This window comes from Cherax quadricarinatus, chromosome 96 (assembly GCF_038502225.1).
Source record: "Cherax quadricarinatus isolate ZL_2023a chromosome 96, ASM3850222v1, whole genome shotgun sequence".
Classification (NCBI taxonomy): domain Eukaryota; kingdom Metazoa; phylum Arthropoda; class Malacostraca; order Decapoda; family Parastacidae; genus Cherax; species Cherax quadricarinatus.
In genome coordinates, this window is record NC_091387.1 from 2,494,863 (window position 1) to 2,510,771 (window position 15,909).

General features: G+C 36.6%; 1 protein-coding gene across 20 annotated transcripts in view; it reads left to right on the top strand.

Moving 5' to 3' along the window:
* Cadps (calcium-dependent secretion activator 1) overlaps positions 1-15,909 on the top strand; it is a 445,541-nt gene that overhangs the window by 198,705 nt on the left and 230,927 nt on the right. For 18 of the 20 annotated variants that reach the window (XM_070104970.1, XM_070104977.1, XM_070104972.1 and 15 more), the window contains one exon: positions 14,046-14,126. The exons of the other annotated variants lie outside the window; for them this stretch is intronic. In XM_070104970.1, coding sequence (XP_069961071.1) covers positions 14,046-14,126 — 81 coding nt within the window. The remainder of the gene's footprint in view (positions 1-14,045; positions 14,127-15,909) is intronic. 20 annotated transcript variants of the gene reach the window in all.

Below are 15,909 nucleotides of genomic sequence, written 5' to 3' on the forward strand. Positions count from 1 at the left end.
CAGTGTGTGAGGCGAGAGTGTTGCTAACCAATTTCGCATGTGTTTTTTCCTTATTTTGGAAGAATGGATCTCGATTTAGTGGGCTTTAGAAATGTGGGACAAAACCCACTGGGTCAGTTGATTTGGATACTGCAAAGTATGTTGCTTGCTGGACTGTCAATTATTGTTAAGATTATGGCTAACAATTTCTGCTCTGTTCACCATAGTTGCCATTTGCTGTCCTTGTTAGTCTGCTCAAACAAGGGGTCACTGTTTTAATCCATATGTGACATATTTTGACTTGTTTCTCTGAACACGTCATGTATTCAACACAATTTTCTTACTAGGTTCCACAGTATAGTGAAATTTTTCAGAAATGCAGTCGAAAAAGTACACAAAAAAATTTAATTTCAACTATATTGAACATCTTTCCATGTTTTATTTTACAGTGGTACCTCGAGTTACGAACTTAATTCGTTCCAGAAGGCGAGTGCCGATACCGAACGAATTTGTTCCCATAAGAAATAATGTAAGTTAAATTAGTCTGTTTCAGACCGCCAAAAATACATTTACAAAAATACATTTACATAATTGTTCAAGTTGGGAGCTGTTCGTAATTCAAGGTACCACTGTACATGTACTTTTTCAGTCGCATTCGCAAAAATGCACCACATAAAGGTACGTACTTTACAAGAGAAGCGACTGTACAATGCAGAGTCAATAAATGTTGGTCAGTGTTGAATGAGAAGAAAGATAGGAAGAGGCATAGAAGTGGAGAGGAGAGAGTAAAACAAAAGAGAGGGCTCCATTAATTTAAAACAAATATTTCTCTTGACTGCCATCGTGAGGTATAGCGGGACAGGAGATGAGGGATACCTCTCCATTGCCCTCTGACAATCATTATTACTTTTTAAATACATTTTTCTGTTAATGATAAAATAATAATAATACTGTATTATTAATAATTTTATTATTATTATTGTTATTATAATTATTACTAATGCATTTCTATTATTGATTATTATTATTATTATTATTAATCATTATAATTTTTACTTCATTATCAATACTGTATTATTCATTTTACTTATTACTGTTTTTCATACTTATGATAATTATCATTATTATGATTGTTCATATTCCACTGTATTATAGATGTTATTAATTTCAATTTCATTCTGCTAATGCAGGTTTTGGTTGTTAATATTTTATGCATGATTTCATTTACTAAACAAGATATGTCTTGTGATGCAGTAAGCTCTCGTATAAAGCTCCTTTATATAGCGCGATTTTTGTTTTGTGGTAGATACAGTTGAAAAGGTGAATCCAAAATTGAATAGGTCGTGAAAAGATCATCGTAGTACACCCTAGTCATTTTTTGACGTGCCTTTTCAGTTGCATTTAAAAAATTTGCACTGTATAGAATAGCTTTATAAGACAGCTTACTGGTAACTCAAAATTTTGTGTCTTTTTACCCTGGAATTTAATCTTCCCCACGAGATATACCATTAACGATTGCAGGCTTGTATTGCTCTATCTCTGAGTAGGTTCTGCGTGTATATTATGCCGGCAGTTTTCCAGTGTCCCAGCCCTGACTTATCAAAACTATTAATCTAGCCCCAATAATTTCATCCATATTTCATGATAAATAAAGACATAAATCTCACGTTTTTACACCTTAATGCCGCTTTTTGTATTTTTTTAATTATTTTATATCCGCAGTAAGTGCTATCTGTGTTTTTATTTTTTATATGATTTCGTACTGTAATGATATTTAAAATTTGATTGTATTGCTAATTTTCATCAGTTTCTATATATTTACAAAGTATATACACTGAGATATTTGTCTTGCTGTGTATATACTTTATACATAGTATATACACAGAGAGAATTGTCTTGCTGCATATATACTTGACACATAGTATATACAATGAGAGATTTGTCTTGCTGTGTATATACTTTACACATAGTATATACACTGAGAGATTTGCTGTGTATATACTTTACACATAGTATATACACAGAGATTTGTCTTGCTGTGCATACAATATACACACAGTATATACAATGAAGTTGACTTTAATCACTCTTTTAGGGACTAAAGTATGCTTTATGTTAGTGTATCCACACTTAAAATTTATTTTATTCCATTTATTAGGGATTAATATATGCTTAATGTTAGTGTATAGTGCATTTTAGCCTTAATGAGCTGTGTACAGTCAATACCTTTAAGCCTAACAAAATATATTGATACTTAGCTAAGTTTGTATTTGCTAAGTTATAAATACAAGAGAGGTCTTACCGCAAACTTTTTATTTTCGACTAATTCTACCTAAGATTTACTTTTATTACAATTCGCTATTAAAATATTTGCTCTGTGCCTAAAATTTTAACAAGATTTGTAGATCACGAACACACGAATGACTCAAGTTTCAAACATCCACACGCACAAACAGAATATTCGCTTATCAATTGGTTTTACAGCTGTTTAGATGCACTAAAGAAAAAAAATCCTTTGTATTATTGTTTTTCATATAAATGATTTGTTTGTCAGTTGAAAGACCAGGAACACAACTCACATGTTAGTTGAAAGACCAGGAACACAACTCACATGTTAGTTGAAAGACCAGGAACACAACTCACGTGTTAGCTGAAAGACCAGGAACACAGCTCACATGTTAGTTGAAAGACCAGGAACACAACTCACGTGTTAGTTGAAAGACCAGGAACACAACTCACGTGTTAGTTGAAAGACCATGAACAACTCATGTGTTAGTTGAAAGACTAGGAACACAACTCATGTGTTAGTTGAAAGGCCAGAAACACAACTCACATGTTAGTTGAAAGACCATGAACACAACTCACATGTTAATTGAAAGACCAGAAACACAATTCACATCTTAGTTGAAACACCATGAACACAACTCACATGTTAGTTGAAAGACCAGAAACACAATTCACATCTTAGTTGAAAGACCAGGAACACAACTCACATGTTAGTTGAAAGACCAAAAACACAATGTGTGTGTGTTAGTTGAAAGATCAGAAACGTGTGTGTTAGTTGAAAGACCAGAAACACAACATGTGTGTTAGTTGAAAGATCAGTAACACATGTGTGTTAATTGAAAGACCAGAAACACAACGTGTGTGTTAGTTGAAAGACCAGGAACACAACTAATAAGCAAAAAAAAAAAGTCCAGGAACACAGCTCATAAATAAAAAAAAAAACAAGAACACAACTCATAAATAAAACAAAAATGCCAGGGACACAACTTATTTGTAAGTCACGAAACAAGGAACACAGCTCATTTATAAGTTGGGTATCATTTTTCAGTCTAAATTAACATCTCTATGAGTTAAGAAATCGTAATGACACGATTGCAAACAAACCATACCCCCGGCCGGGATTGAACCCGCGGTCATAGAGTCTCAAAACTCCAGACCGTCGCGTTAGCCACTAGACCAGCTAGCCACAATAAGATTCATCCAACTAGGTATATTTCTACACCATAGGAAGGTTAGCACAGGCACCTCTGTGACCACAAATGCAAGTTTTTACAGACGAATCTCCAGCTAGCGTGGCCGTGACGAACTCTAGCCTGTGGCTAACGCGACGGGCTGGAGTTTTGAGACTCTATGACCGCGGGTTCAATCCCGGCCGGGGGTATGGTTTGTTAACATCTCTATCATTACTATACTATTCAAATTCAAATTCGGTTCCACATAATACATTGTTTATACAAGAACTGGTGACACTGGAATGCATACAGAAAGCCCGAGGTTATGCAGAGCATTTTGGGCAAACTTGAGCCTAATTTAATTGAGGATATACAGTGGACCCCCGGTTCACGATATTATTTCATTCCAGAAGTATGTTCAGGTGCCAGTACTGAATGAATTTGTTCCCATAAGGAATATTGTGAATTAGATTAGTCCATTTCAGACCCCCAAACATACACATACAAACGCACTTACATAAATACACTTACATAATTGGTCGCATTGGGAGCTGATCGTAAAGCAGGGGTCCACTGTACTTCATTGCTTAGTTAATCTTAAGTTAATTTTAAGCCTGCCCGTAATGCTATGCATTCAAGTGGCTTTGGCATGCTGCATTTAACTGTATTCTTTTTCTACTTCTCTGTATCATGTTCAAATTAATAAATAAATAAATAAATAAATAAAATGCACTAAACGCTCATTATCAAGCTATGCAACAAATTTTAGTAATATTTTTTAATTTGTTTACAGGATAATTATGCAGTGAATCTTGGTTATTGTAAGAGAGAATATTATTTTGTATCACTATCAACTGGCATATAATCTATTTGTGTTTTCTGGGGCTTGAGCTCTATCTCATGGACCCATTTGGTGACTTTCAGCTGACATAAAATATCTTTGTAATATCTATTCTTGAGCTCCTTTAAGGAATCAACTTCTTCTGTTTGTCGCTCAATTTATTCAACTTCTTTACTGCTCTTGTGTTTAAAAAATGTTTTATGATATTTTCGTGGCTTATTTGCTTGTGTAATTTCAATCCAAGCCTTCTTGTTTCACTGCTGGTAGACCCCATACTTGTTTACTGCATCTGTCCTAGAGTATTTTGTATGTTGTGGTCATATCCCCTCTTGTTCTTCATTCTTCTGCTGATAGAAGGTCCAGTTCTCACATTCGTTCTTCCTATATCATCCTTCCTCATGTTCTTTCTTCATATATCATTCCCTCCTCACAGTCTTTACATATCTAGATGCAATACTTTGGACTTTCTCAAGGTGAGAGTTCCACGCAGATGCTGGACTTTCTCAAGGTGAGAGTTCCACGCAGGTGCTGGACTTTCTCAAGGTAAGAGTTCCACGCAGGTGTTGGACTTTCTCAAGGTGAGAGTTCCATGCAGGTGCTGGATTTTCTCAAGATGAGAGTTCCATGCAGGTGCTGGATTTTCTCAAGGTGAGAGTTCCACGCAGGTGTTGGACTTTCTCAAGGTGAGAGTTCCATGCAGGTGCTGGATTTTCTCAAGATGAGAGTTCCATGCAGGTGCTGGACTTTCTCAAGGTGAGAGTTCCACACAAGTGCTGGACTTTCTCAGGGTGAGAGTTCCACACAAGTGCTGGACTTTCTCAGGGTGAGAGTTCCACACAAGTGCTGGACTTTCTTAAAGTGAGAGTTCCATACAAGTGCTGGACTTTCTCAGGGTGAGAGTTCCACACAAGTGCTGAACTTACTCAAGGTGAGAGTTCCACACAAGTGCTGGACTTTCTCAGGGTGAGAGTTCCATACAAGTGCTGGACTTTATCAGGGTGAGAGTTCCACACAAGTGCTGGACTTATTCAAGGTGAGAGTTCCACACAAGTGCTAGACTTATTCAAGGTGAGAGTTCCACACAAGTGCTGGACTTATTCAAGGTGAGAGTTCTACACAAGTGCTGGACTTTCTTAAAGTGAGAGTTCCATACAAGTGCTGGACTTTCTCAGGGTGAGAGTTCCACACAAGTGCTGGACTTATTCAAGGTGAGAGTTCCACACAAGTGCTAGACTTATTCAAGGTGAGAGTTCCACACAAGTGCTGGACTTATTCAAGGTGAGAGTTCTACACAAGTGCTGGACTTACTCAAGGTGAGAGTTCTACACAAGTGCTGGACTTATTCAAGGTGAGAGTTCTACACAAGTGCTGGACTTATTCAAGGTGAGAGTTCTACACAAGTGCTGGACTTATTCAAGGTGAGAGTTCCACACAAGTGCTGGACTTATTCAAGGTGAGAGTTCCACACAAGTGCTGGACTTATTCAAGGTGAGAGTTCCACACAAGTGCTGGACTTGTTCAAGGTGAGAGTTCTACACAAGTGCTGGACTTTTCAAGGTGAGAGTTCCACACAAGTGCTAGACTTATTCAAGGTGAGAGTTCCACACAAGTGCTGGACTTATTCAAGGTGAGAGTTCTACACAAGTGCTGGACTTATTCAAGGTGAGAGTTCCACACAAGTGCTGGACTTATTCAAGGTGAGAGTTCCACACAAGTGCTGGACTTATTCAAGGTGAAAGTTCCACACAAGTGCTGGACTTATTCAAGGTGAGAGTTCCACACAAGTGCTGGACTTATTCAAGGTGAGAGTTCCACACAAGTGCTGGACTTGTTCAAGGTGAGAGTTCTACACAAGTGCTGGACTTTTCAAGGTGAGAGTTCCACACAAGTGCTGGACTTATTCAAGGTGAGAGTTCCACACAAGTGCTGCATGACCAAGATCATGGTATACAGGTGCTCCTTGACTTACAACAGGATTACATTCCAACGAACTCATCAAAGTTGAAAATATCATCACTCGACTATGAATATTTTTTTTTCATTAACACGTTGGCTGTTTCCCACCAAGGCAGGGTGACCCAAAAATGAAGAAACACTTTCATCATCACTCACTCCATCACTGTCTTGCCAGAAGCATGCAGATACTACAGTTTAAAAACTGCAACATATATCCACTCCTCCTTCACAGCACAGGCACTGTACAGTGGACTCCCGGTTTACGATCAGCTCCCAATGCGACCAATTATGTAAGTGTGTTTATGTAAGCGTGTTTGTACGTGTATGTTTGGGGGTCTGAAATGGACTAATCTAATTCACAATATTCCTTATGGGAACAAATTCGTTCAGTAATGGCACCTGAACATACGTCTGGAATGAAATAATATCGTAAACCGGGGGTCCACTGTACTTCCCTCCTCCAGGACTCAAGTCCACTGTACTTCCCTTCTCCAGGACTCAAGTCCATTGTACTTCCCTCCTCCAGGACTCAAGTCCACTGTACTTCCCTTCTCCAGGACTCAAGTCCATTGTACTTCCCTCCTCCAGGACTCAAGTCCACTGTACTTCCCTTCTCCAGGACTCAAGTCCATTGTACTTCCCTCCTCCAGGACTCAAGTCCACTGTACTTCCCTTCTCCAGGACTCAAGTCCATTGTACTTCCCTCCTCCAGGACTCAAGTCCACTCTATTTCCCTCTTCTAGGACTCAAGTCCAGCTAACCGGATATGAATATATGATAAATAAAAAAGTAATTACTGCCACTGAATAAGTAATTAAACAATTTAACTACACCAGTATTGAAAAATGAATACATGATTTCTCATACTGCATTGATGTTCCCAGTAACACTAAGGATGTTAAAATGTATCATTATCACACCGCTGTAAATTCAAAATATCATAAATCGAACCATCATAGAGCGAGGAGCATCTGTATACGAGAGGATTTTTTTCCTTTGTGTCTTTGTTTTCTGGCCGGCACCTCGCTGGTGTGTGTGAACTTGCACTATTCTACTGATGTTTGTTAAAATATTCCAGAGGCAAGTTTAGGGGTAATTATTATTTCCAAGACTTATTTGCTTTAAATATTTCCATGTCAAATTTTTGTTTACTATTTCCGAGTCTGATTTGCTCTATTTCCAGGTCTAATTTGCTTTAACTATTTCAGGGTCTAATTTGCCTTAACTATTTCTGGGTCTAATTTGCTCTATTTCCAAGTGAAATTTGCTATCTTTTTGAGTCTAATTTGCTATAACTATTTCCAAGTCTAATTTCCTCTATTTCCCAGAACTTTTCCATCATTCTGCTGCACTTTCAATTCTTTTTTGTATAACATATATTGTAACAGCTTTTCTGTGTATAGATTCTGATGAGCCACTATAAATACAACCTATTTATTACCTCTTAAACCATCAAGAATACAACTCATTAAACCATGGTTTAATCTTCAACACCATCAGGGATACAACCAGGGTTTTATATTCTAAACCACCTGTGCAATGCTTTCTAAACTAAAAATTCAACCCAAGTTTGGCCTTCTAAACCAGTAATAATAAACCAAGGCTCTTTCTCATAAACCACCAAGAATACAACCCATTGTTTTACCTAAACCACCAAGGATATTACCCATGTTTTACCTAAACTCGCAAGAATACAACCCATGTTTTACCTAAACCACCAAGAATGCTACCTATGTTTTACCTAAACCACCAAGAATACTACCTATGTTTTACCTAAACCACCAAGAATACTACCTATGTTTTACCTAAACCACCAAGAATACAACCCATGTTTTACCTAAACCACCAAGAACACTACCTATGTTTTACCTTCTAAGTCACAAGTTTAAGAACCTCCAACAATTTTCTAGTTCAGTTTTGACTCTTCCACCTTCCAATTCTTATTGAATATTAATTTTCTCTGCTTTTGGGGCCCTTCATGGAGACTGTTGTCATACTAGTGAAGAGCTTTTGATCCAAGAAATTAAACTGTTTGTCCCTAGAGATCAGCCTTCGTTGCATCCCATTTATCAGGCGTTGTATGACCCCTGTGGGATTAACACCTTCCCATGAATATAATAATATGTGTGTGTGTGAAACATGTGCACCAGGCAGTAGTAGTTTGAAGAATTAGACACACATGCAAAATCTGGGTATCTTTATTACATAAGAATGGAGGAACACTGCAGAAGGCCTACTGACCCATGCGAGGCAGGTCCTTATCAAAACGACTACTACCTAAAGCTTCCCAAGAAATAACTCCCGTACCCAATGACACCAATGACCAATATTTGTAGACGTTTTGTCCTCCAGAGGCTTTATCAATACAATTCACAGATATAATGTGTAGACTGGTCACCACACAAAAGACACTTCTCAGAACTATCACAAACTCAAATTTTGGTCACCACACAATAAACAGTTTTTGCAAGCATCACAAACTCAGATTTTATGTCACCACACTATGCCTTTCTTTAGATCCGCAAACCTACTACATATTAATGCCATACACACTCACTACTGTACACTGCATGTCTTCCAACCATTGCACTGTAATGCTGATGTTGAGAGATGACACTTTTTGGAACACTGCAACACAATAAGGCAACACACTCATAACAAATATCTTTTTCACATTTATGGGTTTTGCTTTAACCTCTGTAGAAACTCAGTGCAAGTAAAAGGGCCAAAATATGAAATAACTTGAATTAAGGAACTTTTTTCTTCAACACGTCAGCCATCTCCCACCAAGGCAGGGTGACCCAAAAAGAAAGAAACACTTTTTCCATCATTCAGTACTTTCACCATCATTCAACATTTTCACCATCATTTACACAAAATCACTGTCTTTACAGAGGCGCCCATATATGACAGTTCAGTTAAGAAACTGTAATTTAATAAAAACTTTCACTTTTCTTTTTAGGTCATCTGGCCTTGGTGGGATACGGCTGATGTGTTGAAAAAAAAAATATGAATAAAATGAAAACTTTTAAAAAAAAATTCCGTATGCTTTAAAACAGTTTCTAACGTTCTCTTTTAACACATTGGCAGTCTCCCACTGAGGCAAGGTGACCCCAAAAAAGAAGAAACATTTCTCAAATTGCCATTATTCTTGACTTTTATGTTCAAGTGATAATTACGCTATGTTCCTTATGTTAATTCCGTTGTATCAATAATCATTGTTACCTCCTTGTTTAATTTTTAATTCTCTTTACATTAAATATCAGTTGAATTTTAAATCTTAATTAAATACCTAATCACTAAATACTCAATTTTCATTAAATTTGTATTACAGTATGTATTATATCATTTTATATTTTAGTGTGAACTACATTTATATACATTATCCAATATATACATTGTTTTTGCTATCAGCATTAGTCATAGCCTTAGACTCCCCCAATATGCTATGCATATCTATGGACTTTTCCTTGTAACATGTATACTGTTAGCCTTTTATTGTAACTGCCATATCTTTTTTGGAAATAAGCTTTTCTTGTACACCTACCATCTGACTTACGACCGAGTTCGGTTCCGAGAAATCGGTCGTAAGTCGAACTTTACTACTCAATATCAACAAAACATTTTTGTAATGACTTTATTTTATTGTTTTATTTTGGTATTTCATGTTTTACTTTACTTTTTATGTTGTTAGTACTGTATTTTATACTGTAAGGTTTAGGATAAACACTGTGTACAACACAAATAGTTGTTTATTTCCCAGAAATTTGGCATAAAAAACACGGTCGTAAGTTGAGTGGTCGTAAGTCGAGCAGGTCGTAGGTCGGATGGTAGGTGTATTATCTTTCATTACATCACATATGAAAAAGTTGTATACATGTAAATTATGTTACAGGCTCCAGTAAGTTTTAAGTAACTGTAGGGAAAGATTCGACGTTGCAAACTAAAACATTGTTTTGAACGTGAAGGTACAATGTACAGAGACTCCCTATATTGAGGCTACCCTCACTATAGGGAGCTATATTTTATCACTAGCAGACATGTCTTATGATTTGTTTACACATATCACTTTGTGTATACAGTGGACCCCCGGTTAACGATATTTTTTCACTCCAGAAGTATGTTCAGGTGCCAGTACTGACCGAATTTGTTCCCATAAGGAATATTGTGAAGTAGATTAGTCCATTTCAGACCCCCAAACATACACGTACAAACGCACTTACATAAATACACTTACATAATTGGTCGCATTCGGAGGTAATCGTTATGCGGGGGTCCACTGTACATGTTTTATCATTCTTGCATGTGTTTTGTCATTTTGTGTAGCTGTTTTATCATTTTTATAGGTGTTTTATCATTTTTAGTAGATGTTTTATCATTTTTGTATGTGTTTTATCATTTCATGTACATGTTTTAGCATTAGATCCATCCTTTGGGAGAGATAAATAGCACTATAATAGGACTTTGTGAATGCAAACTGCTTGGTGCCGAGGTCGTCCAGGACTACTAAACTATAAGCTTCTGGTCTAAGAGTATGTTTGAAATGAGAAACAACATGAATAGTCTCTTCGTTAGTAATCTCATCACATTCCTCCTTATTTTATCCATTGCCCATTCAAATGAAAATTTTCGGATTCAAGTTTATTTCCACATGATAAATTGTTTATACAGAAATGGGTGACATTTGACTGCATGTAGAAAACCCATGGTTATGCATAGCATTATGGGCAGGCATAAGGAGTTTAAAAATTGTATCAGTCATTATCATCTCGCTAAATTTGTTTTATAATATCAGTCACTGACTGACAGGAGTTAAAAAATCAGCATCATTATTATCCACTGACTAAAAAAGAATTTAAAATTTAACACAAAGTTCAAAATATTCCAATTTCAAAATAGGGTCCATGGCATCTGTTATGCAATACTGTATGACGTGTATTAGACAAAAATTTAACATTTCCGCTACTTTGAGCTCTTCCATTCTATCAAATGAGACCAAGAAATCGCAAATAGCAAAAAACACTCGCTAATCTGTTTTACAGCAGCTGCATGAAAATTGCAGTACAGTTATGTTGCTTTTTCATCTATGTCTCAATCCTCACCAATATCACTTTTCACTCATCGTGCATAATAAGAGTTCTTCCACACTCATGTTATCCGTAACTTGCCCTTGGCCAGTTTTGAGAGTTTTGTGCTAGAGCCAGGTCTAGGGTCAGGCTTCTCATCTCTGTCTTCAAACACTGTTAATGGTTGTAACTTGGATTGAATATCATTCACTGTTGACACTCAGTTATTATATTGTGGCAAGTGTGTGCAAGATGCAACAAAGCATCACTGATTGCAAAATGCTTTTTAAAAGCTTTGACTCTTTCATCAGTCCTGTCTGAACCTTAAAAGAGTATTGTTCAAAATGCTCTGCATATAAAGGGGCTTTTGGCATGTACACCCACTGGGCCAGCTGGCCCAGTGGCTAATGCGTTGGCCTGGAGTTTTATGACTCTCTGGCCGTAGGTTCTATCCCCGCCCATGGTATGGTTTATGTATACCCATTTGTTACACTCCTTTGTACAAACATGTATCACGCTAAAATAAAATTATTGTTGTTATTATTATAAAGGAGACCAGACTGAGTCCTAAAAGTGTGGGGGGGGGGGGTCCACTGGAACTTTCCCAGGGGAAGTGAGCAAGAGTTTTCAGTGGAGCAAGGAACTAGGCAAGCCATCAGTATGGTCATTTTCTCAGGACAGTCCTGATGCAGGAAAGCATCTGTGGTCCTCATGCCACCTGCCACAGATTATGTTCATGGCTGTCACTGCTTCTGCAAATTCACCAAACACCGCATGAATCTATTCTGTAGATTGTTAATGGGGTTTAAAACCTATGAACTATACTACTAGGGTCATTAAGGCTACACCTAATTACATTTAACCATCAGAGAAGACTACATTAATCCCTAAACTCGCAGTATATATACACTGAGAGAAATACACATCTCTGTATATATAATTTTTTTTTCCTCTTGGGATTCTTCATACATGTCAAGATGCCACATTGTGTGGGCTGAGTTTATGATGCACATACTGGGAAATCTTCGATTATTTTATTCGTAATTGCAGGAATTTTCTCCAGGCTGTTAGTCAAAGATTTATTTCCACATGATACAATGTTTGTACATTTGCTTGTGCCTGCAGAAAGCCCATGGTTATGCAGAACATTTCAAGTAAGCTTAAGCCATTGATTCAAGAGTGTCTTCCTTCAAGGCACCTTCCTTCACTAGTCAAAGGCTCCTGAGGAATTGAACCTATCCTCCACCTCCTTGGATGAAACATTATTACCTCCCATTCCCCAGGTGCTGTATGACAGAGGGTGTGGCACACACCTTCCTGAGCAATGGAAGTCGCAAGTCTTGAAACTTGAGTTTATAAAGCCCTAAATTCACTAAGAGTTTCACGATCAATACAGGTTTGGCACTTGTTTTTGATTATAATAATAATATATATTACATAAAACAGCCATACAGAAAATGTGAATGCATTTACTAAAATACTAAGAATTTATCTATAATTCAGCCTTAAGAAAATCATAAATGTTAAATCTATAGTTTTTGGCCAATCTGTACTAAACAAATGTGATCTGTCAATGCATGGAAAAAATTATATACATGAAATATTAAAGCAATTAGTAAAACAATGAGGATTTTTTTTTAAATAATATTTTGTTTGAATACTTGTAGTATTTGCAGTGATTGCAAACGTAGATCAGCATTGCAATGTGCCAGTATCATAAGAGCAGAGCATCACTAGTCAGGTTCCTTCTACAATAATAATAATAATAATAATAATAATAATATTTTTGTATGATTTAATAGTTTTTTCTGCACCCCGTGTCCACGGTGTGGGTGTAGTCAAAAAATTTCAGAAGTGTATATTTTACAGCAAATGGATCTGATTTATAAAGTTAGGCTATAAACACACCATGCAACATAAACCTATACATCACATACCTATCATTGTTAGACAGTAAAATAAACAATCATAATTTTGGGATTAAATAATCAATGTGTTTAATTCTGTATTGCTCTCTGTTCCTGTTCATTAATGTGTATATTTTAAATCCTTGCTGTGTCTTGCATAACCCTGTTAACAGTTTATATATCCCCGTGTAATGTTTTCAAAATCATGGTAAACATATATAGGAGCTAGAAACCAATTGGGATTCTCATGATTTGGTTTTCATTATCTCTGCTAACGAAGATGAGACGTATTTTTTTGCATTTTTAAAGAAATTGCCAGTTTTTGTAGTTTTTGTCTATGTCACGTTCACACGTATAAGAATACAAATTGGGAATCCAAATGGCTTACTGCCAACATTATTGAAGAAAACGTATACAGTGGACCCCCGCCTTACGATATTATTTCATTCCAGAAGTCTGTTCAGGTGCCGTTACCGACCAAATTTGTTCCCATGAGGAATATTGTGAATTAGATTAGTGCGTTTCAGACCACCAAAAATACACGTACAAAAGCACTTACAAAAATACACTTAAATAATTAGTCGAGTTGGGAGCTGATCGTGAGGCGGTGGTCCACTGTACACTGCAACATGAGCTTTTATTGAGACAGTGTTTTAGTCTATGTAGAGCTTTATCAAAGTCATTCTCATGGCTTGACAAAGCTCTACATAGAGTGAAACATTGTGTCAACTAAAGCTTATTCTGCAAGGTGTGTCTTTTCTTCACAAATTGGGAAGCTTTTCAGTTTCTTGAGGTAGTCCCTTAACTTCTCCTTCAGTGAGCAAGTGATTTTCCACAGGTCAGATGGGAGCTTGGAAAATCTAAGTCTTAATAGACGTAAAAGATACAAAGTTTTCGAGTACCTGTCCCCAATGTTAAGGTGAGTTTGCAAGGGTTAAGGAAGGGTGCAGTCATTCATGAGGAGAACCAGCTTGAATTATTTGACACAAATTCCTGACCGTAGTCATTGAGATTTGAGTAGTTTTTTTTGTACTGTTCTAGCTTAGAATTCATGATACTTTTTAATGTATTTTTTTTTAATTTTGAAATTTGAAGAAATGTTTTAATAGCTAATTACTATCAGTGACTTTTAAATAATTTATTTTTTGTATGTTTACCTTACATTGAGGTTTAGTAAATTATTTTCAGATAGTGACATCAGTGTAATTCAAACAATTCATGCAGGAAACTCCATTCTAAATGCACCTGAGGGGGTCTCATGTATAGTTGCCCTTGTCGCCCAGTATAAACCCATTGCATAGCTGCCCTTGTCTCACCTCCCGTATCGCTTGTTGGCATACTGGCAGAAAATGAGCTACTGTTTTCTTCGACTAATGGACGCTGATAATGCCACCAGATTCTCTGGTGAAAGGAGATTAATGTAGGAACATTGAACTACAATATTAATAAAGTTTATAAAGAAAAAGGCTGCCATGCAAGGTGTCCCACTGGGAACCTCTAGTGTTTTTTAATACAAATGTATGCAGCAATATGTGGCTTGACTGACACGGTGCACAGTTTTCTGCATTAAAGTCTTGCACCATTAGACTTCAAGCAAGTAGCTTTGAAAGATTGAAGATTTGCAATACAGTGAGCAGAAGTGTTCGTTTGTCCAACGCTGATTACTTGGTGAAAGAGCGGTGACCGATAATTATTTACTTACCTTACTGCCTTTGCTCAGCCATTTTGACCAGTACGCCATAGCTCCCTTTAATGTAGATACATCATCGGCAGCAGAAGCATCAGCCGTCGCAGTTTCAAGTCCGCTTTTTATGTCTTTGGAAGAAACCAGCATCAACATTCCCTCATTGCTTTTGGAGTGTAATATATGTGAGCCTTGTAGATGGCTAGCAGTTTTGTGCCAGAGAATAATGTGTGACGTCCCTGTACAATGTAAGTGACTGACTCCTGTACTGGAGTTGAATAGACAGCTTGCAATGAGCTTACTCTGTACTGAGTGTGAGGTATAGTTAACCCTTAAATGGTCCAAACGTATATATACGTTTTTTCAACATCTGAAAGTATGTAAAAAAATGTAGATCTTCTTTTTTTGTTTTACATTTGAAAACGTGTAAAAAAAAACTTTTATCTACATTTTTTTTTGTTACATTTGAAAATGTTAAAAAAAAGTAGATCTACTTTTGTAGCAATACGAATTTGAACGTCGATTTGTTTGGACCGTTTAAGGGTTAAAAATTATTTTTTGAATCTTCTCGCCCCAAGTGTTGTAGTGTCTGCTACAAGATACTCAGTCATTCAGTTATCATTGCTTGAGATGTAAACAAGCGAAACTTGCATAGTGTTGTTTTAATTAAACGTATCTTATTAAACCAAACATATAGCATCCTGTATGGTAGTAAAACAGTATGTGCAGAGTAAATCTTTATTTATAGAATATTTTTTGTTCTAAACAGAGAATGATAGCTTTATTGACTTGATGATTAATGGAATAAGATCAACATATGGAAAAGATAGACTTTATTGAGATATCTCATGCATGGAACAGGCTAATTCAGTAGATATTCTATAGGTGAAATGTCTGAGTTAAGTTCCTCTCTGCAAATTGTGTTTATCTTTACAAAGTCATTGGCTTGATAACACTCTCTTTAGAACAAAATGTCATCTATAAATGCAGTTTTATTCTGATCATAGCACAGGGGCAC